This window comes from Bufo bufo, chromosome 7 (assembly GCF_905171765.1).
Source record: "Bufo bufo chromosome 7, aBufBuf1.1, whole genome shotgun sequence".
In the NCBI taxonomy this organism is placed as follows: domain Eukaryota; kingdom Metazoa; phylum Chordata; class Amphibia; order Anura; family Bufonidae; genus Bufo; species Bufo bufo.
The window spans coordinates 26633352-26658592 of record NC_053395.1 but is presented as its reverse complement, the minus strand read 5'-3'; the positions used below and the strand labels follow the sequence as shown (position 1 = coordinate 26658592).

Genomic DNA, 25241 nt, shown 5'->3' with positions numbered 1-25241 from the left:
GATTCCTTAACACCAGTGGGAACGTAGCCTACACGACAAATCGTCTGCCTTGTCAAAAGCCGCACTTGGGTGCATATAATATTTGGCGAGTGTCTTAACAGTCAATGGACTGCAATGTGCATTCCGCATCATCCACTAATATGAGACGCACAACATAGGTTTACCTTGGACCCAGCGATCCATTATGGATGCCCTCCTGGGGGCTCTGTGGGGGTAGGACAGGTGCGCAGGGTTTGCTGTACCTTCCCCGAAAGAAAGGATGGAGAGAAGAGGCAGGAGAGTAACTGCTGGTAACCCCTGTCCTTCACTATAATGTGCGGTGGAAGGGTCAAAGGTCAGGATTTACACTTCAATATACATACATAATTATTTTTTTTTACCCTTGTTCAGTTATTTTTTTTAATTCTTTGACCAAACAAGCAGAATACCATTTATGGCAACATATTATGTAACTTGTTCCTTTTTGTAATTTTAAGTATTTGCAATCATTGACGTCTACACATAAAAAAAACAACAACTTTTTTTTCCTTTTTTGTTTTCCTTTGTACAACACGCAAAAACTTGATCAGCCCAGTACTTGGTTACAATGTGCATAAATGTGCATAGTTACTAAATAAATCGGCTTAAACGAGAAAGAAAAAAACAATAAAACACTGTCACGAGAAGCAAAGACACTGAGCCACATAATTAAAGTAACATTTAAAAAAAAAAAAATCCATTATATCAGCAAAAATCTCTAGACTACGCACTAAAAAAAGACAGCATCAAAGCAAATCCATCTCTTTATGTTGGCTTTAGAAAGCTGTAAAGAGCTAGGATGGAGGGGAAGGGGGATGTTTTTGGCAGAGAGGAAAAGTCTTTGAGAAATCAGCACGATGAGTGCTTAAAAAAAAAAAAATTGCATTCTTCTAGTGATTTTCTTTCGATCTATTGGGGGGGGGGGGGGGTGAAGGAACTCAAACCTATCTTATTCCTGAGAGCCACAATGTTTTTCCCCCCCCATTTTGGATTTATTTCAGAACTGAAAAATCACAAAAAAAAAACTAGAAAAAACAAAACAAAAACACACACACAAACACAACTGGACTCCCAGAGATAAAAGCATCTTCAGCATATTTTCTGTTTTGTTTTTCTTTAGAATTTTTTTTTTTTGATGGAAGAGTAAACATTTGAAAAAAAAAAAAATCCCACCCTCCCCAAATACAACAATGACCCTCCCAACAGGAAGGGGAAAAAAAAAAAATGTAAACAAGAGGTCCTCAGTAAGACACCTCGAAAAACAAAATGCAAAGCCTTTGAAAGTGCTGCCCCCTACTGGCACATGTAGGGTGTATATCACAGCTGTGGCCACAATTTTTTATATTTTTTTTTTTTTACCATTTTAATATTTTTTTTTTCATTTTTTTTAACATTATATATAGATATTTTTTTTATTAAAACCGTACAGCTAAATTCTATTAGGTTTTTAGTCATGAAAACCTGGTGCAATACTTTTCATTATTTTTAGCATTTTTTTTTTTTTTCAACTCTTAAAAACTAAGTTATAACCGGTCAGTTCTTTTAACCCCCTTCAGCGCTGGAGGCGCCAGCCCTTGCCTATTGCTCTGCAGTGGGCGGCTGGGCATCACTCAGGAGCTGGAAGGCGGCTAAAACTTTGTAATACCACAATTAGGTAGGCATATCAAGGCATCTTAGAAATAACGAGCATTAAACCACTTATGTGTCGTCGTAAGTAAACAGTTACACTTGAGCCGTTTCTGATCGTTACAAGGTAAAAACATAAAATGTGACGCACCGTTCAGTGCAAACAGAGAAAACCTGGGGTAGTCGTAGGGCAGACGGGTAAATACCGAGCTCGGGACATACAAACTGGGTTCGGACGTTGAAAAAAAGAAAAAATTATATAAAACTGGAATTCGAAACCGACAAACAGCTCATCAGACGCAGTTCTAGCACTAATGTGGAAGTGTAAATATAGATTTTTTTTTTTTCCTCTTCTATTTCACATTATATTATTGGCCTGCATGATTCAAGTATTTCACACTGATATGTTGTGGGCTAAAAAAAAAGTGGGAAGTGTGCAGAAGAGCTATCCGCAGTGCAGCCTGCAGAGGGTTCACACATACAAGTCCAGCCTGGGGCTGATCAGTAACAATCATCTGAGGTCACGGGTGACGTAGGCTACATGGGCTCTCCGTTTAAGTGATCGACAGGTAGGAAAGCGCCGACAGGTGATGAACTGCTCAGACCCCTGCTCTCGCTGCTTGGGTTACCCCATAAGCTTGTGGAATAGTTTGGGGTACCCCACAGAGAAGTGCAATGAAGATCTCCAGAGCTGGAGCCAGAAGCACCTGGGCTGTTCCAGTGATTGATATCTCCGCGATTCGAGATGCTGTGGGGGCTATCCAGAGAACCTAGCCGGGAATGGCTAGAGCCCAGGGACTGCCAGCCTGGGGAAGGGGTCATTGACTGGCCTTGTGCAAAGAAACGACTGATCTCCTCTTCACTAGCAAACTCGGCAAGGATAGTAGTGTTCCCTAAAACACACCTGTAAGGGAGAGAGAAAATTTATTAATAGGTCTGCGCACAGCAAAGCAGAATACATCAGGTGAAAATGTCCAATGTCAGAAAGATACGAGCATAAAGCTACATGGCAATTTTGGGCTCAACACGTGTCATGCCCCCAAGTATCGCAGTGCGCCATAAGAATGGACGGGGTCGGAGCATGACTGACACTGCTGGATTTTTAGTGATTTATGCAACGCAGCAAACGTGCAAGTCACATTGCGACCACATTTATTCCTATGGCTGCCTTGCTATACCACAATACTTGAGAGCATGACACGTATTATGCCCAAATTCACTGTACCCTAATGCAACTATGAATATTGTCTACCATTTGCAACTCATTATCTGAAGTAATCTGATCCTTGATTGAGACTGTCAGACAATAAAAGGCATGCTGCTGAGATATATATCTCTAATGCCTAATCAGCAGAGGTCGATGGCCGTGACCACCGCCAATTACTAGATTAAAGGAGAAGCGTTCCTAGAAGAAATACCATGCTACTCTGTCGGCTCTGCTCAGCTTTTCCCAGACAGCATGCACTGCCATCAACTATAAGGGCTCATGCACATGAACTTATTTTTTTTCGGTGTCCATACAGGTTTTTTTCAGCCCGTATGTGGAACCGTCCACTTGAATGGGGTCTCAAAAAAATGGGAAAGACTCCCTGTGAATTCCATGTCCATATTTCTACACCGCAAAAAAATATATATATATATTTTTTTTATAATTACTTACCGGTAATTTGATTTTCCGAAGTCTCTGACAGCACCAGGAGAGAGGATCTGCCTCCCAGGACAGGAAACCCACAGGTATAGATTAAAAGGAGCCTCTCCCTCATTCAGTACTTTCCAGAGGCAAGAGACTACCTTCGGACCCATTCATTCTGTTTGGGCCAACCCAACCTTTTCTTTCTCGGTTACCGTTAAATTATTATTATTATTATTTTTTTTTTTTTTTTATGTACACCTTGTGAAAATAGAAACTCAGACCCATCACCAATACTTTAGGAAACAGGAAATGGGGGGGGGGGGGGGAATTAGAAGGGTGCTGTCATGGACTTTGGAAAATCTAATTACCGATAAGTAATTATCCTTTATGCCTACGTCCTATGACAGCACCAGGAGAAATTAGGGGGGGGGGGCATAGCTTGAAGGACCTTACGCCCGAAAGAAAGATCAGACACCGCTGAGAGATTCAATCTTTAGTGCCTGTAGAACGTTGAAGCAGAAGACCAAGTTACTGCTTTGCATGTGTCGTGTATGGAGGCTTCTGCTTTTTCTGCCCATGAGGTAGAGACTGCTCTGGTAGAATGGGCCGACCATACGGAAGGAATAGGTTTCTGCATAGAAAGATAAGCTAGAGAAACAGCCCGTTCAATCCATCTAAAGTTCCCTTACTAGCTGATTTCCCTTTGTTCTGACCGGAATACAGTTTTATAGTAGCCTCCATATATTCTAGAACACATTTCCTAACATCCAGACAGTGAAACTCTGCCTCCTTCTGATTTTTGGGCTCTGCACAGAAAGAAGGGAGAATCACCTCCTGGGCTTTATGGAAGTACGATACTACTTTTGAGAGAAACGCTGGATCGGGTCTAAGACAAATTCTATCTTCCTGAAGGATAGTGTATGGAGGACTTATGGAGAGGGCTTGAAGCTCGCCTTCCTTCTAGCAGAGGTAACGGCCACTAGAAAGATACATTTCAAGCATTTTGATCGGCAAGGTGTCTATAGGCTCGAAAGGGAGTTTGACAATTGCCTGTAATACTAGACTGAGATCCGAAGGGGGCGCCCTAAGCATCCTAGAGGGGAGATGTCTGGATACTGACTTAAAGAACCTAATAATCCAAGGATGACAAGCTAATCTGTAGTCAAACACACTAAAGGGCCGCCACTTGTACTTTTAACGTACTTAATGCTAAACCCTTCTCTACACCTTTATGGAGAAATCTAGAACCTTAGTGAGCTGGAGCTGAATGGAAGTAGAGGGAGAAACACCCAAGAACTTAAACACCCACCAAGTTCTAGCATAATTTTTGGTGGTTACTGGTTTTCTACTTAGCAACATGGTAGAATCAACAGACTCTGATGACCCTTTTTCTAACAAACGCCTCTCAAAAGCCACGCCATCAAATGGAGTCCCTTCACTGGGGGATGAACAATTGGGCCTTGCATAAGAAGATCCGGCAGGACCCAGGGATCGGCTACAGACATGACCCGTAGCCAGGAAAACCATGCTTGCCGGGGCCAGAAAGGGGCTATGAGTATTATCTTTGCCCTGTCCTCTCTGACCTTCAGAACCCTGGGGATAATCTGAAGAGGGGGAAACGCATATAACAGACGCTTGCTCCACTGCGTTCAGAAGGTCATTTGGCGACGGGGAGAAAAACTTCTCCACCTTCCTGTTTGCTCTGGTGGCAAACAAATTTATTTGTGTTAATCCCCAGAGTCAGACTATCCTGGAAAAAAATGGATTGATTGAGGGACCATTCCCTCGGATCCAGAGATTGACGACTCAAATAAACCGCCTTCCAATTGTCCACCCCTCTGATGTGAAGGGCCGACAAGGACAAGGCTCTCCCCTCTACTAGGGAAAAAAAAATCGGAACCGCCAGAGCTCCCAGAGACTCTGACCGCAATCCGCCTTGATGGTTCAGATATGCTACAACGGAGCCAGTCGGATAATATCTTTACATGTCGGTCTTTGATTAGGGGAAGAACTCCCTGTAGGGCGGCCATGAGCTCTTTCAGATTTGAAGAATTGTCCGAAATGGGCAATCCCATAATCCCTGGGCGCAAGCTGGCATCCGTGGTTATCACAAGGGGGCTTACAATTCTCCAAGGAACGCCCTGGGCTAGATTGTCCAGAGAAAGCCACCAATCTAGGGCCTGACATGTCTAAGCTGAGAATAAAACTTTCTTCTCTAGGTCTCTTGCCTCGCCTGACCAAGCCCCTAAGATCTCCCACTGAAGAGCTCTGCAATGTACCTGGGCCCATAGCACAGCAGGGATACAGGCGGTCAGGGTTCCCAACACGGACATCCCTTTCCTCATAGAAACTCGAGGGTTGTCTATCAGGGAGTGAACCACTGAACTTACCTTCTGGGTTTTTTCTTGAGCTAAAAAGGATCTCTGAACCACTGAGTTCAGCATTATCCCCAGGAATCGTTGCTTCCTCTCTAGAACTAGCCTCGACTTGATCTGCGTCACCTGCTAAACATGATACATACAGTACAGACCAAAAGTTTGGACACACCTTCTCATTCAAAGAGTTTTCTTTATTTTCATGACTATGAAGGCATCAAAACTATGAATTAACACGTGGAATTATATACATAACAAACAAGTGTGAAACAACTGAAAATATGTCATATTCTAGGTTCTTCAAAGTAGCCACCTTTTTCTTTGATTACTGCTTTGCACACTCTTGGCATTCTCTTGATGAGCTTCAAGAGGTAGTCCCCTGAAATGGTCTTCCAACAGTCTTGAAGGAGTTCCCAGAGATGCTTAGCACTTGTTGGCCCTTTTGCCTTCACTCTGCGGTCCAGCTCACCCCAAACCATCTCGATTGGGTTCAGGTCCGGTGACTGTGGAGGCCAGGTCATCTGGCGCAGCACCCCATCACTCTCCTTCATGGTCAAATAGCCCTTACTTTCAAAGTTTTCCCAATTTTTCGGCTGACTGACTGACCTTCATTTCTTAAAGTAATGATGGCCACTCGTTTTTCTTTACTTAGCTGCTTTTTTCTTGCCATAATACAAATTATAACAGTCTATTCAGTAGGACTATCAGCTGTGTATCCACCTGACTTCTCCTCAATGCAACTGATGGTCCCAACCCCATTTATAGGGCAAGAAATCCCACTTATTAAACCTGACAGGGCACACCTGTGAAGTGAAAACCATTTCAGGGGACTACCTCTTGAAGCTCATCAAGAGAATGCCAAGAGTGTGCAAAGCAGTAATCAAAGCAAAAGGTGGCTACTTTGAAGAACCTAGAATATGACATTTTCAGTTGTTTCACACTTGTTTGTTATGTATATAATTCCACGTGTTAATTCATAGTTTTTGATGCCTTCAGTGTGAATCTACAATTTTCATAGTCATGAAAATAAAGAAAACTCTTTGAATGAGAAGGTGTGTCCAAACTTTTGGTCTGTACTGTACATTTTTGACTTGATGGGGCTGCAATCAGGGAGTCGTCCAAATATGCTACGAACAGGATGTCCTTCTCCCTTTATATGGGCTGCCGTCTCAGACCAGTTTCGTAAATATTCTCGGGGCCATTGAAATCCCAAAGGGTAATACCTGGAATTGAAAATGTCTCAATCTCCCCTGAAATCTCAGTGCCACTCGGAGGTATTTCTAGTGTTCCGGAAAAATTGGAAGACGGTATTAGGTCTCTTTGATGTCCAATACCGCCATAAAGCAGTCCTTGTAGAGGAGCTCCACTACTGATTTTATTGTCTCCATCTTGAACCCTCTGTATTGTAGATATCCGTTTAGAGAATTTAGGTTTATAAATCGCTGTAGTCTCCACTTGGTTTTTTGACTAAAGAGAGTGGAATAGTATCCCGTACCACCTTCTCTTTCTGGACCTGGAATAAGCGCTCCCTTCTGAAGAAGGCTTAAAGAGGACCTTTCATCGGCCCAAATATTGTGAACTAAGTATCATGATCTGTACAGCGGCGCCCAGGGATCTCACTGCACTTACTATTATCCCTGGGCGCCGCTCTGTTCTCCTGCTATGTCCTCCGGTATGTTCGGTCACTTGCTAATAGTAGGCGTTGACTTAGGGCACTTAGTTATAGTAGGAGGAGACTGCCCTTGTTCTCCTGGGTGTCTTTCTCCCAGGCTGTAGCACTGGCCAATCGCAGCGCAGAGCTCACAGCCTAGGAGTTTTTTCTCCGCAATTGGCCAGCGCTACAGCCTGGGAGAAGGAGACACCCAGGAGAACAAGGGCAGACTCCTACTATAACCAAGTGACCGAACATACTGGAGGGCAGAGCAGGAGAATGGAGCGGCGCCCAGGGATAATAGTAAGTGCAGTGAGATCCCTGGGTGAAGCCGTACAGATCATGATACTTAGTTCACAATGTTTGGACCAATGAAAGGTCCTCTTTCTCTAAGGAGGCCTGAACTGAGCAGCCTACTTGAGTTACTCTGAACTTTTCTGGAGGGGAACACTTTAAATCTATCCTAAATCTATCCTGAATCCCTAACGATCGAAGGATCCAGGCAATGTTTGTTATTTTTGTCCAGGCTGGGAGGAAATTTTTTAATCTTCCTCCCACCCTGGCGTCATTGTGGATTATCTTTTCTGGCAGGATCTGAGTGCCGATTCCTGAACTAAAACCCTGGATCTGGAAAATTTCCACTTAGCGTTGTTTTTTCCCTATCCTTTGAAAGGAAAAATTCTGTCTATGAAAGGAAGGAGGAAAGGAAGATCTCCCGCTTTCTCTAGGATGTCATCTAAAGTTGAGCCCCAAAAAGGTATTTACCCTCACACGGGATGCTACAAAGACGACTTTTAGAGGCCACATCACCCGACCAGTTTTCCGGCCATAATGCTCGACGAGCAGGATTAGCCATAGTAGATAGTATAACTGCATCAGCCAAAAATCTTCTGCTTTAGAGATGGCCGGAAGGGATTCTAATAATTTATCTCTGGGGGTTTTATCCCTTATCTGAGCCTCCAGTATAATCCACAAAATGTGTGCTCTTGCCGTACAAGTAGAAACGATATTGGGCTTAAATGCCGCCCCAATGGACTCCCAAGTTCTTCTTAAAAATAAAAAAAAACTATCCATCGCCTCCTTGAGTTGACAGAGATCAAAAGGCAGTGAGGATCTCCGAGAGACTTTGGCTATGGGGACATCGATTTTAGGGGCTTTATCCCATAAAGAACAATCACCTTCTTCAAAGGAATATTTTCTCTTAACCAACCCTGGGATGAAACTGCGGTTATCCGGATGTTTTCATTCCCTGTTAATCATGGCCTCGATATTTTTATGGATAAAAAAAATGCTCTTTTCTTTTTTGTTTGTAGCCCCTCAAACATAATGTCCTGAACAGATCGGACTTCTTTAGCATCTTCAATATTCATGGTTGCTATAACAGCTTTAACAAGCTGATCTACATCCTGAATGGGAAAAAATGGTCTACCGCCACCTTCGTCATCCAAGGATGACGAAGCTGTATCTACTTCCCCATTTCTAGGAATTCTTCAGAACTGGAAACATCAGAATCTCGCAAAGCTAAAGCGAACTTTTCTCTAGAACTTGTGTCTATGGTGACGGTGTTCTTTTTTAGATAGCAAGGTACTATTGACCTCTTCCCTAATCATTTTCTTCATGCATCTAACCATAACCGGGGATTCTTCAGCAATGGTATTTTCAATGCATGCTCTACATAACAGTTTAGGATAGGTTGGATCTAGTTTTGTTTTAGAGGCCACATTCTTTATGGCGCGTTTTAGCGGCTGCTTTTTTAGGTTTATTCTAGGGGAAAAAAACACACATAAGGCCAGGGACAAACTAATAATCCAAAAAGTCCATTACATTGAAAATAGACACATCCCCTCATTCATACCACAGGTGCAGGGGTAACTGGGTCTCTTGGGGTTTCACCAGAGCTATCCATGCTGGGATACCTCTTGCGGCCTTGGATCTGGAAGAACCCCGCAAAGATGCTAAGGTAGCTTGAACTGGGCTGAAGAAATTTCTGAATCAAGCATGGGACGCCAGGATCACATCATTAGCTCCCCCTCTTATATACCGGGCGCTTTTGAGCTCGTCAGTACCGCTATGCTGTTTGAAAAAGAGCACTCCTTCAAGCTCTGCCCCCTCTTACTTGCCTGTCAGCTGGGGAGGCCAGACGCCGAATGCCAGGAGGTGAAGCAGGGATCGCTCTACCGCATCTCTGTGCCTACTGCGCCTCCGGTGAGTACCACCACGTCCTCTACTTGCGTCCCCGCTCGCCATCTGGCCTTGTATTTAAACACTATTTCTGCTCGCCGGCGCTTTCCATCGCATCTTGCTGCCCCCGCCATCAGATGCAGTGTGCCGTCTTCAAAGTGTGTGTAGCGGGGAACTCACCCGGCGCACACCTCTGCCCAGCCAGCCTTAAATCCAGGGAGCAACTACTCCCCATGTAGCTTCACAAAATAAAAAACCTGCAGGTTGACCTTCCAGGACAGGAAACCACTGAATGAGGGAGAGGCTCCTTTTAATTTATACCTGGGTGTTTCCTGTCCTGGGAGGCGGATCCTCTCTCCTGGTGCTGTCATAGGACGTAGGGATAAAAAAAAAAAAAAAAAAATAGAACATGTCCTAATAGCCGCATTACGGACAAGAATAGGACTGTTCTGTTAGGGGCCGGACATTCCGTTCCACAAAATGCAGAATTCACACGGCCGGTATCAGTGTTTTGCGGATCCACAATTTGTGGACGGCAGAACATTTAACGGTTGCGTGCATGAGCCTTAAGAGCGAGTCTACACTGCGACTTTTCGTAGCGCGACTGACAGATTTTAACTGTTTAACTACAGCTGCAGTCCAAATGAATGCACAGTTGAATGTAATCTTGTGGACTGCAGCTGTCATTCAACAGTTAAAAATCAATCAGTTGCGTTACAAAAAGTGGCAGTGTAGCCCGTAGCATAATGGCGTTTAACGATGCCACTAATATAAGTTCTCTTCTAGTGGTTGGCGAGGGTCACATTGGTTGCAGTGCTGGACTTAGTAAAAGCCCCCCCCCCCCCCCCCCCATACACTGGATTATCATATATTGATCTCGAACGACTAATGTGATTGGGGGCCACGCGACTCTCCCCCAACAGATAAAGTTCAACACCCAATCCTTTTGTTATGGCAGGAGTTAACCCTCTGGTAGAGGTGTTTGGCAGCAGCCTTTTCATCTCTTGCCAATAAAAACACATGCATCCTCAGCTGAACTGTTCAAAGGAGTCATGTTTGTCTGACAACTACTTCAGGTGTCATCATAATACAATATCTAGGCCACTTCTAGGTAATACCAAGTGAAAGTAACAAAGGATGGGGGGAGAGCACTCAGGAACCTGCTACTTACATGTGCAGAGACTTTTGTGCCTTTACTACCTCTTCCTTGGAACTGTAACGGACCAGAGCAGTACCATGGGGCAGGTTCAGATGGAATGTAATCAAAGGCCCATGCTGCATGCACAGGGTACGCAGGGTGGAGCCATCAATCTGAAGGACAGTACCAAGAGGTGAGTAAGGGAAATAATTAGAATAAATACCCTATTAAATTCAAATACGGATCAAGGTTGTCAATACTCACTTGAGGTGTTAGGTTTTTCAGAACTAGCCAATTGGTTATTCTCCCTGAGCTATTATCACTCCAAGTGGAACCTAAAAACACAGAAGACAGAAATATTAAAAACTGAACTAAAATATAGGATAGTGGTGTCCTGTCTGGAAATAATAATCAGCCTGCTCACCACTCCCCCCCTTACAAGGCAGGTTGCTGGCCTAGGATCTTGTGAAGTTTTCAGTCACACAGTGTACTATTATTTATTTCCAAGCCATCCACCAGGAGGCAGCACTCAGATATTAACGCCTTAACAGTGGGGCCTCCTTTACTTAAAGAGGACCTTTCACCTGGAAAAAACATTGTGAACTACGGTAAGATCTCACTGCTCCGTTCTCCCGTTATGTCCTCCGGTATCTTCGCTCAGTAAGTTATAGAAGGCGGAGACTGCCCTTGTTCTGCTGGGCGTCTCCTCCTCCTAGGCTGTAGCGCTGGCCAATCGCAGTGCACAGCTCACAGCCTGGGAGAAAAAAAACTCCCAGGCTGTGAGCTCTGCGCTGCGATTGGCCAGCGCTACAGCCTAGGAGGAGGAGACGCCAGCAGAACAATGGCAGACTCCGCCTACTATAACCAAGAGTCTCAAGTCTCGGCCTACTATAACTTACTGAGCGGCACCCAGGGATAATAGTAAGTGCAGTGAGATCCCTGGGCGCCGCTGTATATGTCAGGATACTTAGTTCACAATGTTTTTCCAGGTGAAAGTTCCTCTTTAAAGGGGTTGTGTCACATCAGTAAATGGAATGTATCATGTGATAAAAGTGAACATGAGGCACTTACTAATGTATTGTGATTGTCCATTTTGCTTCCTTTGCTGGATTCATTCATTTTTCCATCACACCATACACATGATAAACGCAATTTGCTAAAGTGAGACAGCCCCTTTAAAGGGTTTCTACCACCAGAAATACTGTTATGTAGCTGACTGATATAGCGATGCGCTAATGTCAGCACTACATAACAGTATGTTTCTAACATTAGTCCCTGCAGCCGTTTTTGATTAAAAAAAAAAGCACTTTTATTATATGCTAATGAGCCTCTAGGTGTTATGTGGGCGTAAAATCAGCACCTAGAGGCTCCGTCCACTCACGCTTTATCCCGCCCAGGTCCAGTGTTCTTCCCGCCCCGCTCCTCTTGATTGATGCCACTGTTCCCTGCATCGTTGGCGAAATCCCGCACCTGCGCCGTTCACTTCTGTCTTCGGCGCAGTGAGTGAATGATGCGATCCTGGTGCCGGATTCCTCACTGCGCCTGCGCCGACTACGTCACAGTGAGGAAGCCGGCATCAGGAGAGCGGCCTTCACTCACTGCGCAGGTGCGGGATTTCGCCAACGATGCAGGGAACAGTGGCATCAATCAAGAGGAGCGGGGCGGGCAGAACACTGGACCTGGGCGGGATAAAGCGTGAGTGGACGGAGCCTCTAGGTGACAGAGCCTCTGCGCCTGGAGTAACTGATTGGTCACCTGCTTAAGGGTAGGTTCAGTGTCTGGTACGCCATCCTCACTAGGAGCAGGAGAGGCACTCCGGGAGGCTGCTGCTTGCGCGCGCGGCCCAGGGCCGGCGACATCTTGGGAATCAGACCGGGCAAATTCTCTAAGCCTCTCGGCCGCCGACAGCGCCTTGTTGCGTGCCATCCCGGTTCTACGGGAGCGTCCCGATCACCTCGCCTCCATGGGTGATATGATTGCGGTCAGTAAGTTCAGGATAATTACAAAGTCAGGGCTTCAGAGACAGAGCTTAGCTAGACACGTCCGTCCATGTTGCGCTCAGGCCACGCCCCCCCAACAGTATTAATTTTATTATATATTTTTTTCCAATAATAAAAGACTCCATAAGCTGGGATTGTCTTTTTTTTTTATAAAGCCATCCCTGCACCCTAATATGGAGTGGTGCGAGAGCTACCTGCTCACCAAAATGTACTATTACAATGCGGAAAGTGAAGTTTTCTTACCTGGAGTGTATCTGGATTCAGAAGTTCCCCACCCACTACCTAGGCGCAGGGAGCCATTATCCCAGGCAGATAAAGGCGGCTTCTGACCAGTGAGCCCTGGGGGAGGCCTGGACGGAGCACTGATGCTTTTAGATGGCAAAGGGACTTTCCACAGCTCATGAGCCAGGGAGGTGTTACTGACGGAACCAGGGGGCCAAGTTGGTTTGGGATCACTATTTCTGACTGCAAGAAAGGACAGGATTGAGTTTATTAAATTATTGCTTGACTTTCAATGTCCAGATCTGAAGCTCAGACGTTTGCATCCTTAGTTGTACCTGAAGTGCTTTGTGCGGTACTGCTGTGGGAGACATTGTAGTTGGAGGCACGAATGGATGACCAGGCACTATTTGAAGGCAGCGTGGTGTTCAGAGATGAGGATGACCCTACAAAAGGCAAAAACAACATCTCGGTGATGCATTACATGGTCTCTGCAGTGACAGCACACAATGTGAGAAAACTGTAGGACCACCTACCACTGTTTCTGTCCCTGAGGTGGTCAACACCCCGCACAGTACTAATTGACAGATTATTGATGACACTGCCAGGAGTGACATAGGGGTCAGTTTCAGGGTCTATGTTTGGATATCCTTTCCATGGCTCACCAGGGCGAAATTCTAAAATAAAAACAAGCTTATGAGGAGACATACATTACAGCAATAATCCTGCAAATGAACTCATACCAGCCGAACCAGACAAATCTTTAGCACTGCTGTTTTGGGGTTCTTTCCCCTCATGTGTAGACGGCACAGGGTGCTGGTACAGAAGGCTTGTATGAGATAATCTGCATACTTTCTTCCCATGCAGCAGATCATGCCACTTTTGGCTTCCTATAGGTGAATTAAAGGGGTTGTCCCATAAAAAAATATTCTACAATTTTTAAACCAGCGCATGGATCTGAATACTTTTGTAATTGCATGTAATTAAAATGTATTATAGCTGAGTTATTCAATAAAATGTGTCTGTATAGCGCCACCTGCTGTTTTTTTATTTTATTTCTTTGTCCTGCTCACTGAGATGGCCGTACACGCTCAGTTTCATCCTGCAACTGCCTCCTGGGATGTGATAGGGAGAGCATGGACACGCCCCTATGAGCTGCAGTAGAAAGGACACTCCCCCTGAGCTGCCAGCTGGATATAAATCTAGCAGAGCAATGAATCGGGAGATCTCTGGATCCATGTGAGGTACAGGACTGGTTGTAGCTTTGTTAAAGGTTGTCATGTACTATATGGTATCGGATTTCAATTTTTTACATTCGTCATGGGACAACCCCTTTAAGCCCTAGTAATACAGTTGTTACAAATGTTTGGACCACCACAATTGAAAATTGATGGCCTATCATAAAGATAGGACATCAATGTTAAAGTCTCGAGAACTCTTAACATCCATATTAGCAACAATTCAAAAACACAGAAGCAGCAGAACACTAATCCGTAACTCACCTGGTGGCCAATTGACACTGCTGGAGCCATTTGGCGATTTGGCACTGGGCCAGCCATCCCCTATAGATCCTGGAGGGCTGGATGGAGAGTTACTGCTGTTCATGAAGTCATAAGAACCAAATGGAGAATCTTCAAGCCTAAAACCACTTGAAATAGCACCTGTTCAGACAATATACAAGATATCTTAAGTAACCTAGATCAAGCCGAACATCGCAGAAGTACTGCTTGACATAAAATACTATATGCCGAAAATGAAAAAAAAAAAAAAAGATATACTGTTCTATACTGATTTACAGGAACAGTGCTCCTGTGGATGAGCCTTACCGTGTTTACTGGAGTTCTGTTCCAGTGAATTATTAGGAGACATATTATCAACTGTAGTCCACTTCCTCAGGCGGGATTGTGGTTCCTTTATCCCCCCAAGTTCCATATTTACATTCGCGTTCAAGCCTGGCGACAATAGCAAGTACAATAGATTAAAAAAATAGGCATCACGATGGAACTTGACTTCTGGAGAACACCAGAGAAAGGCAAGTGACTCACCTAATGAGAAGCCATTGTAAGTGTTGATGGGTGAAGGAACTTTTGGAAGTTCTTGGGTGGAGTGGGGGAGAACATTGTCCAGGAAGGACTTTACAGGAGGCTGATGAAGCATTTGCTGTTGTGAAGGAGGCATTGCTTGCTTCATCAGGAGATTGGGATCCAGCTGGCGGAATTGTTGCTGCTGCTGCTGCATTCCAAGGGAGCGGGCCTTAAAATAAAGATGATCTATAAATCTCCAGAAACATTCAGTGAAAAGCTAAGAATACCAAGAATCATGGTGCACTGTAGAATTTCATGCGTCCCTTGTACTGTCTAAGTAATACACGGACAGACCAGGTCCCACCAGAGCTGCTCTTTGTTAGTGGCACTCCACTCTGGATTATATAGGGGAATTCAGAGAGAGGATAAATACTGCCAAAATAGGAGCGGTTTTCATAAGACAAGCCATTTAAAAGGGGTTTTGGGGGGTGGAATTTGTTTTAAAAATGACTGATTCTGCTGCTCTGATCCCTGCGCCTGGCTCAACACACAGGAAATGGGTTGGAAATACCGACTCAGCCAATCACTGGCTAAGGTGGGTCACCATGCCCAGTGACTGTGACCATTTTCAGCTATTTCTTGAGTGTCAAGCTGGAAATGCAGAGGCAAGGACAAGAGGTGAGCCAATTTTTTTTTTAACCCGTTCAGGCTTTAAAAAAAAAAAAAAAAAAAAAAAAAGGACCTCTTTAATATGAATGGACATCTCAGATAAATAAAGGTGACTTCTACTACGTTCTGAATAAAAATACTTTATTTTTCATACCTGCTGTTCCTGCTGCTGGCGCCCTCCTGGTGGCATTCCTCCCCTCTGGTTCTGCACTTTCTGCTGCTGAGCCAATAACCTCTGTAAAAAGGGAAAAATACATTTAAAGAGCCCGCAACCAACTGTTGGATGAAATCTCTGGTGGCTCAATTACACCAATGATTTGTACTCTGACCAAACGCATTTGAAAGAAGGATGTGACCGGGGATGAGTCTTAGATTACTCTTGATTATAAAAATCTTTAACATCATCTGCTGTCATCGGTTGGAACCCCAACGATCTAATAGTTATCCCATTTATGATTGTTCTTCTAACCTGAAAACCCCCTTAAGCTTTAAAGAATCCCAGTATATGGCAATTAGACACTAACTTTGCATAAAACACAGTAATCCAAAGTGGTCCTATGTCACTTTACCTGTAGCTGGGAGATTTGAGAGAGCTGGGAAAGTTGGCTAAGTTGAGAAAGTTGGTTCAACATGGCTACTTGCTGGGGATTAAACATTGGATTCAGGCCCGTATTGTTAGGCGGATATTTCAGTAAAGAGGGAGGAACCTATTCAAGAGGAACATAAATAACATCAATAATTCCCAGTATATGGACTTGCCGGCATTCATTGGTGATCAAGGTTTTTAAAATCAGGTGTAACATACCTGAGGGGGCATCATATTAGGAGGCACTTGCGCACGGAGATTAGGCTGAGATGAGTTAAGTGCTTGAGGCTGCTGTGTGCCCCGAGCTTGTGCTGCGCTGCCAACACCAAACATATTGGGATTGCCATTCTGTGAAGAGAAAAGCAACTGGTCAATGATAGAATGAAGCAAATCAAACAGGCAACCAAAAAAGATGACACCCATGTTGGAAAAAAAAATAAAAAATGTTTTATTGAGCACTAACCCATTACTGGGAAACTCGCCAGGGTACAATTTGTTAAGTGCTTACTTTGCAAAGCAAAGCATTAGACAGGGCACAATAAAAATCAATCGGTATCTCTGAAATCCTTCAAAGTCAGAGCTACTCCTCCCTGCTGCAGATCCCGGTTCTTGATAATGGAGAAGCGCCGCAATGGCGAAACCACCTTCCAATACCAACATGACACCTAAAGGAGGCAACCCCTTTATGACAATGTAAAAATAAGGCAGTAGGTACTTACAAAGGAGGCAGACCACACCAGTGCTATGGGCCCTGGCTCTGTGCAGAGAGATTTTGCAGCTTTCACTAAGTTCAATGGTATATACTGTATACAAATTTCTGCGCACTGAGCTCCCCCTTTGAGTGTGAAGGGGAAGCAGGAGATTTAGATCTGTATGTGGGATAACTACCAATGTATGTAGTGTTCAGAATAAATAGATAAAACTTTATCAGAAATCTCAATAGGGAGCCTTTCCTAAGTTGTTATGGGGTGCTATATCTGTGTACAGCCCTGCAAAAAGTAAAGTTCACACTAAAGGCATGTAACACAATGTATGGTCCCCAAATTGTGAACAAAACAAGATTTGGCGCAATCACAACAATGAGTTTTGTAAAAACTAAGCAGTTCCTAAAGCAGACAATCCATCTCAAAAATATATTTTCAATCAAATGTGCCTAAAACAAAAATCTACATCACTACAGTCCCCTGTGTGCTGGAGAAGGGCTCGGTGATAACAAGGGCCCCTGGCACACTCACCTGTCTAACAGAACTGACATTTGGCATCGTCAGCCCTGGGAAAGAGCCGAGGGATTGAGTAGGTAGTGCACTATTTATAGGGGGAAGCTTCATGTTCTGATTGGCAATGAACTGCAGATTTTGTGTCTCTTCTGCTACAATGCCATCCTGATCAAGGAGTGCAATAGGGAATTGGTATGCACACCAGAAGGGAAGGACGTAGGAGGCGAGATGATTTCAGGATCCAGATGCAAAAGCACAGAGGAAAACAGTATTGAGAAAGCAAGGAGAGAGGCAGAAAACAATGGCAGTTAGTGCAAGTTGCAAAGCAAGTACTTCAAAAATAAGTTGGAAAGGAGCGACAATTACTGCAAGGGTCATTTAAAGGGGTTGGCTCATCTCAGACATTGATGGCATATCGGCAGGATAGGCCATTAGTGTCCAATAGGTATGAGTTTCACCTCTAGGACCTGCTCCTATCTCCAGAAGAGGGCTCCCAAAGTGAAGGAGAGCACAATGCACACGTGCTCTCCCCATTCATGCTTCACTATTTTCGGATGTCCCAAAGTGGTTAATGGATGGCGCACCTTGCATGCGCAACCACCGCTTCTTTTACAGCTATAGGACTGCTGAAAAAAGCTGAGCTAGTGCTCGGCTATTTTTGGAACTCCCATAGTGGTGAACCGAAGGTGGCCGCACAAACGCAGCTGCTCTCTGTTCACTTCAGGGCCCCCCCCCCCACCCCATCCCTTCTGGAGATAGGTGCAGGTCCCCGATATGCCATCAATGTCTGAAGTGGGAATTCCCCTTTAATCTAAAATACATCGACAAGGGAGAGGGGGCTTGCATTCTATAATATATGTAAAGGAAGCAATAGGATAGAAGGATATTCTGTATTCCATCCTAAGATTACAGGCTTAACTGGGCCAGAACTGACAAAACAATAATAATTAGTAAAACAGGACCAGTGTGATATACTGATGCATATAGTCTGGAACAGTAATCAAATCTATATACATGCACCTTGTGGTGGTATGAATCCACCTCTAATTCAGAAAGCAACTATGAGCACCAACCTTATCGAAGTAAGGATTGTGATCCATGGAAGACTCTTTGGAAAAGTGCCGAGGCCCAAAGCCTTTCCCAATCACTCGACTGTAATCTCCAACAAGGCCTGACTTATCCAGATCCATCCGCTTGTCTGGGAATAACCCTGGGAAAATAAAAGTATAAAAATATTACATTATGAAATATCAGGACCACCCTAAAACCAAGATATAGTCCACAAAGCCAAAGGCAGCAATATCAATCTACATAAAAACCACATACAAACTGGAAAGCATCAAAGTACAAAATAGAAGTCTTATGTTTATGGAATGTAGCCGGATTTACAAGTGCCCATAGCAAGTTGTGCTTCAGGCCCTACATGCCAGATATGACTTATACTTTAAATATGAAAGATATTTTTGCCTATTTACACAAACATCCAGGGATGAAGTGGTAGGAGACTAATGTAGGTGTATAACGTGACAGATGGAAAAACCAATATATTCACAAATCTTTTAGACTATTTCACACACCTCCAGAAATGTCCATTTTATTGCTCTGTAAAGTGTCATCTGGTGACTCTCTCTGCAAGAAAATGTGTGCAAACATTAATCTATACGTTGTACAAGTACGACATGTAAATCCTGCAAAATTCAGAATATAACTTACTGAAAATCCCATGTTATTGAACTGCTTAACAAATGGGTTCATCCAGCCGTCATCCTGTTTATTACCATTTTTCACATTTCCCTGGAGAAAAATGAAAAAATTTATTATTTGTGCATTTGAAGTGATTTTGACAGAAAACAAAGCTCTAAGGATGGAGCTGAACCGCAATACCAGACACAGCCCATCAGTGGTGCTACTTTATTTTTTTTTTTAGAACACAAAAAAACAAAAAAAAAACACAACTTTGGATAGGTTCAACTTCACACTTCTGTTTAACGGATCCAGCTGGCTGCTACAGCGGAGAACAGTCTGCCAGCGCTCACCTGATACTGCTGTTTACCGCCAGATTACATTATAGTCAGCTTCCAGCATAAGTTCTGCCAGACAACCATCGTATGCAACAGTTTTTGTCGGACCAAAATCCAGCATGGTCAATAGGGCTCTGAAGTGAAAGGCTGTATATGGATAGGCTGGATCCGTTAAACAGGAGTAAACATACTGTAACTCTTTTTTTTTATCTCATAAAACCACTTTCCGGTTACACAAAAAAAACCTGCATCAACCTGACTGTAGTGTAGTCTACAGCTAGATGATGAAGTTCTGAGTGCATTTTAACTCCCCCAGTGTAACTGCAATCTGTGACCCACGCACCCTGTGTTTACATCCTGGTGGAAGACTCACGGCGAGCGTCTGTAGCATTGTCTCTGCCTCTCGCAGCTCGAACATTGCAGAGCCAAGGCTGCTTGAAACCCTGCTGGAAAACCCCCGCCCTAACACAAGGCATCATTGCTGACATGTCTACAGGGCAGGGTCCAGGAGAATGAGCAGAACACTGCCCTCAGAGGCAAGGTCACAGATGATGTTGTGTCTGCAAGGCAGAGCCTTACCATGCCTCAGATGTTAACATGATGTCATCAGGAAAGGGAACCTACACAGTTTAAAAAGTCACGTGATTGCAACAGAGTGCAGGAAAACGGGGCATTTCAGATAAACAACCACTATTCGTGATGACTTGTTCATTCCTGTCAATTGATGCTGAAAATTGCAAAACTGGAATGCCTCCCAACATAAAGCAGAGAAATTTCTAAAATGAATGCATAACTTATCATATTCAGTTTCAGATCAAAGCTGAAGGCAGCCAGACAATTCTAGCTACCTGCAACCAACACCAGAGGGAACTTCATGCACACTGAGTTATTACTGAGACCAATGTATAAAACTTATGGAATTAGCGCACTATAGTGGTGGATGAAAGCAACCAGAAACTTTTTTTTTTTTTTTATAAAGGGGTTGCCCAAGATTTTGATATTAAAGAGGTTGTCTCATTTGACAAAATAAAGGCATATTGCTAGGATATGCCCCCATTGTCTGATAGGCTATTTCCGTCAGGCCCATAGAAGTGAATGGGAGCGGTGGCCGGTCATGCACTTCTATGGGAAGAGCGCTTGGTGGTGACCGGACTGGAGTCCTCCAGCCACCACTTTAGCCCGCTCCATTCTTGATGTAGGTGCAGGTACCAGAGGTGGAACCCGCACCTATGAGACAACCCCTTTAATGTCTCAGGATACGCCATAAATATCAGACAGGTGGGGGTCTGACACCCGACACATTCTGCTGAACAGCTGTTACTAAGTAGTGTACAAACTACACAGCTCTGTCAATTGTGTAGTGGCGGAGCTGGCAGAGTTGCTCCCACTGAAGTTAAAGAGGACCTTTCACTGATCCTGACATTGTGAACTAAGTATACAGACATGGAGAGCGGCGCCCCCGGGGATCTCACTGCAATTACTATTATCCCTGGACGCGCTCCGTTCTCCCGCTATGCCCTCCAGTATCTTCGGTCACTAAGTTATGGTAGGCGGAGATTTCGGTCACTAAGTTATGGTAGGCGGAGTCTGCCCTTGTTCTGCTGTAGCGCTGGCCAATCGCAGCGCAGAGCTCAAAGCATGGGAGAAAAGAACCTCCCAGGCTGTGAGCTCTGCGCTGCGATTGGCCAGCGCTACAGCAGAACAAGGGCAGACTCCGCCTACCATAACTTAGTGACCGAAATCTCCGCCTACCATAACTTAGTGACCGAAGATACTGGAGGGCATAGCGGGAGAACGGAGCGGCGCCCAGGGATAATAGTAAGTGCAATGAGATCCCCGGGCGCCGCTCTCCATGTCCTGTATACTTAGTTCACAATGTCAGGATCAGTGAAAGGTCCTCTTTAAAGGGATTTTCTAAGGATAGGTCATCAATATCAGATTAGCAGGGCCCCAACTCCCACCTTCACCCGCCGATTAGCTGTTTGAAGAGAATGCAGTACTCGTGATATCGCCGCGTTCTCTTAGCAGTTTACCTTTCTTGCGGTTGACATGGCAGTGTCGAACAGGTGTCTTTACGACTCCTCCGTCCCATTCACTTGAATGATACAGGGCAAATGTAGTTACACTCTGTCCCATTTAAGTGAATGGGATGGAGGAGCGGTAATTCCATTGCTCGCCAATGCAATGAGCACTGCGTTCTCTTCATACAGCTGAATGGCAAGGGTGCTGGCAGTCGGGTCAAGCCGATCGGATATTGATGACCTATCCTGTAAGATAGGTCATCAATATGGGAAAAGCAGAAGACCCCTTTAATAAACATAGCGCTGCAGTTACCAGCTCTGTCCACTACACAACAAATGGCGCTATAAGGTCGTGATCATGGGGGCGCGGGGTGTCGGAACCTTGCCAATCTGATATTGATGGCTTAATCAATGTCAAAATCTCCTTTCACTCTAGGTCTCTGCCAATGACTTGGGTGCTGACTGATATGTAGTTATATGTAGTGATACAAGTTAATCAGTAAGATTTTTGGACCAAAATAAACCCGATAAAGTTCTGGGCTAACCTTTGAAGGCATTTTCTTCATAAATGGTGGCCAGTTGGTTTCCTGCGAGGAATTGCTGTTCCACATTCCTATTTCCACATCATCTTCATCCCAGCCGCTGACACGGCCCCCAGTCCCAGTCATATCTCCACACCAGCCACCGTCTTGCATAGATTTGGGACCTGAAATAAATAGAAAGAATTGTTTACCAGCAGCAAGCATACAAGGCAAACAAAAACTGGCACGTAGATTCATCAAAAATCTGACAAAACAGATCAAACTGATCATGAAAGAAAGGGACGAATGACACAAACTACGTGCATAGGAAAACAATGAGCATGCTATTTTTATGCTTTAAAAGAATAAAACATTTGTAAAGTCCATACCGGGTTTGCCTGAGACCTGTTGACCAATGGGAGTATGGCTCCAACCAGATGATGCCATGTCTGAATTTTGCTCCCCCCAGCCGCCAGCAGTTTCCATGGGTTTACCCCACGCAGCGGTGCCATTATCCACAGATTGAGCTGCCGGCTCTGACCAAGTGTCTCCCCAACCTAAAATAAGCCACAAAAAAATAAAATGAGCTTCAAATTTACAGTAAAACGAACGTCAAATGTAAACAAGTGGCTTCTGCTCTTTAGAGCAAAAGGAGCAACTACACAGGCTGCAAAATACATTTGAAGCAACGCTACTACTTACCGGAGCCACTGCTGCTCTCCTTGTTTGGCACTGCACTTGTGGGTGGAGGCTGATGATGCCCTTGGGTTGGATGTTCAGCCCCACTGGTGGTGGTGGTGGTGGTATTAGATGTATTTTTATCCCACATGTTCACATTCTTGAATTTGTACTGACTCGGATCTCCCCAGGCCGCAGTTCCATCATCTATTTCAATTTTGCGTCGAACGGACTCTGGAGAAGGCTCTTCCCAACCGGTCGGCTCCTCTTCTCTTATTGGAGTTGACAAAGGTCCGCCTAACCAGCCCGATGGTTTATTGTTGGCTGGTTGGCCTCCCCAGTTTCCGGTCTCTGGCTTCTTCCCCCTTTCTGTGGAGTTATTTGATTGCAGATGATCACTCTCCATTTCAGATGGACCACATTTGGAAGCATCTCCACCTCCTTGGTTTAACTTGGTCGGTTCTGCCCATCCTTGGCTTGCGTTTGCTTTAGATGAGTCGACCCAACCAGAATTGTTATTGGCATTCCCACTACCCCAGGAGTTGGATTTTTTATCTCCCCAACCTGAGCCAGACTTTTCGCTGTCACTGCTAGAACTAGACTTTGTTGCACCCCAATGATTACTTTTGGAATTTTCTCCCCAGCCATCGTTACTGTGCCCACCCCAACCTTGTTTGACCTTTTGTGCATCGTTCCAAGTGGATTTGTCCTCTTTACCCCATGATTGATTGCTCTTGACCGTTCCAGTAGTAGCAGCAAATTGATCCCCCCAATTCCCTTGGCTTACAGAGCCTTTGGCATCACCCCAACCTGTAGCAGGCTTTGGATCTCCCCACTCAGATACTGATGAGGTATCATTGCTATTAGGGTTGGGTTTCTCAACCCATCCCCCTGAGTTAGAAGTCTTTGACACAGAGGCCCCCCAAGCTTCTGTTCCATTGTCAGTCTTCCTGTCGCTCCGAGGCGAAGCAGCTTTAATGTTCCAAGCAGTGTTCTGTTTAATAGGAGTCTGACCCCAGCCAGTGTTGCACAAGACCCGAGGGTCCAGGTCACCTCGATTTACAATACTTTGGAGTAATGTCTGTTGGTCCACTTTCCTTCTGTCCACAGGCTGAAGCCCACCGTTTTGCTCGCTCTGGCTTCCAGTGCTGTCTACGCTACCTTCGCTTTCCCCTGTACTTTTGGCCCATACATTACTTGTCTCATTGCCCCTAGACCCTGTTGGATTTTGTCCTGCATTCTCTTCCTCTGCAGATTTCCAGCCGTTTGATGCTTTCCTGCCATTTTCTGAATTCTCCCCCTCATTGGAATGCTGATTACTATTAGAAGCTTTGTTCCAATCTCCGTTCGTTATGTTAGTGCCAGTGTTTTGTGCTGGGTTTCCCCATCCTCTGGGATTTCCACCAGAAGTCCCTCCATTTTCGCTTCCCCAATGCATATTTTGGGAGTTTACAGTCCCCGACTCCCATAATCCTCCTTTATTCCCGTTGATTTTAAAGTTTGGGCCGCTGGGCCCGTTCATACCCGGCTGCATTATTGTCGCATTCACAGTGTCGCCATTAGCTTGCCCTTTAGGGGCTGAACTTTTGTCTCCGGAGTAGTTTGAGCCGGAGGTACCCCATGTAGTACCGTATGATCCGCCATTTGTTTCCTCCCCATTGCTAAGGTGAGGAATGGAAGTGCCATTTGTAACTGAAGGGGTGTGAAGTGGAGAATGATTCATGGTGCCCACACTCCATGCCCCGTGCCCTGTAGAATGAGGCAGTTCGTTTGTCTGCATTACACCAGCAGAGTTTGGTAAACTAGAGGTCATAAAGTTAGTAGTGTTATTTGGTCCAGTCATTTCAGTGTTAAGGTTTTGAGGTTGTCCACCGTAAGAAGCCTTCTGTGTACCATTGAGTTCACAATCTCCATTCTCCTGAATGTTTCCCCAGGAGCCCGGGTTAGAGCTTCCCATTTTAGGGTTAATACTCCGATTGTTAGACACCTGACCTATAGTACTACTTGTGCCAGAATTATTAGACCCTTTATGGGTATGTCCATTGCTGTCCAAAACAGGCCAGGCACCATGGTTGCCATTCATGTTCAAAGTGCTTGGATTCAGAACTCCGTTCACTGAATTGCTGACGGCGCCCCAAGCGTTCATCCGGTTGTGCCTACTGTCTGATTTGCTATCGGGGCCATCTTGGCATGTGCTTATCATGGGTCCGTGAGTTACACCCCAAGGCCCATTAATACTTCCATTGCCTGCATTATTGCTGTTGCTGCCGACCAAAAGCTTGCTTTGAGAACTGTGCCCAATGCCATTCCTTATGGTATCCATTTCCCCTACGGCGTCTCCAAATGGCACGATGTGGCTTTTTTCCAGCCCGCAGTTTGTGGTGGATTCAATATCCATACATTCTGAAGCTATTTCCGGGCTGCTGCCTGTGATGGATGGCCACGCTTCCTTGTCTGTGCCGTCTACAATAACCTTATCCCAATTTGTGCCTGAATCACCGTTGGAAGAGACTGATCCCCAGTGCGAACTTTCATAGTGAGATCCTAGACTAGCGTGATTGATATCTGGGAAAACAGAAGCAGAAAGCATGGATGTCAGTACAGTCGCTGGTTAGGATCAGTTTATGTAACATATTCGCAATTTGTGTGTGAAGCATTAAAGC

At 44.8% G+C, this 25241-nt stretch overlaps 1 protein-coding gene across 5 annotated transcripts in view; it reads right to left on the bottom strand.

Annotated features, from left to right (window-relative positions):
• Positions 1-528: 528 nt before the first annotated feature.
• The window catches only part of TNRC6A (trinucleotide repeat containing adaptor 6A), a 69089-nt gene continuing 44376 nt past the window's right edge, over positions 529-25241 (bottom strand). For all 5 annotated transcript variants that reach the window (XM_040441987.1, XM_040441986.1, XM_040441988.1 and 2 more), the window contains 18 exons: positions 22603-25143; positions 22290-22457; positions 21925-22085; positions 19051-19131; positions 18915-18966; positions 18411-18547; positions 16340-16468; positions 16104-16241; positions 15689-15769; positions 14887-15094; positions 14668-14793; positions 14344-14502; positions 13378-13518; positions 13180-13287; positions 12866-13087; positions 10887-10957; positions 10656-10795; positions 529-2548 (listed from right to left, as the gene is read on the bottom strand). In XM_040441987.1, the coding sequence (XP_040297921.1) occupies positions 2182-2548; positions 10656-10795; positions 10887-10957; positions 12866-13087; positions 13180-13287; positions 13378-13518; positions 14344-14502; positions 14668-14793; positions 14887-15094; positions 15689-15769; positions 16104-16241; positions 16340-16468; positions 18411-18547; positions 18915-18966; positions 19051-19131; positions 21925-22085; positions 22290-22457; positions 22603-25143 (5030 nt within the window). In that variant the 3' untranslated portion in view covers positions 529-2181. The remainder of the gene's footprint in view (positions 2549-10655; positions 10796-10886; positions 10958-12865; positions 13088-13179; positions 13288-13377; positions 13519-14343; positions 14503-14667; positions 14794-14886; positions 15095-15688; positions 15770-16103; positions 16242-16339; positions 16469-18410; positions 18548-18914; positions 18967-19050; positions 19132-21924; positions 22086-22289; positions 22458-22602; positions 25144-25241) is intronic.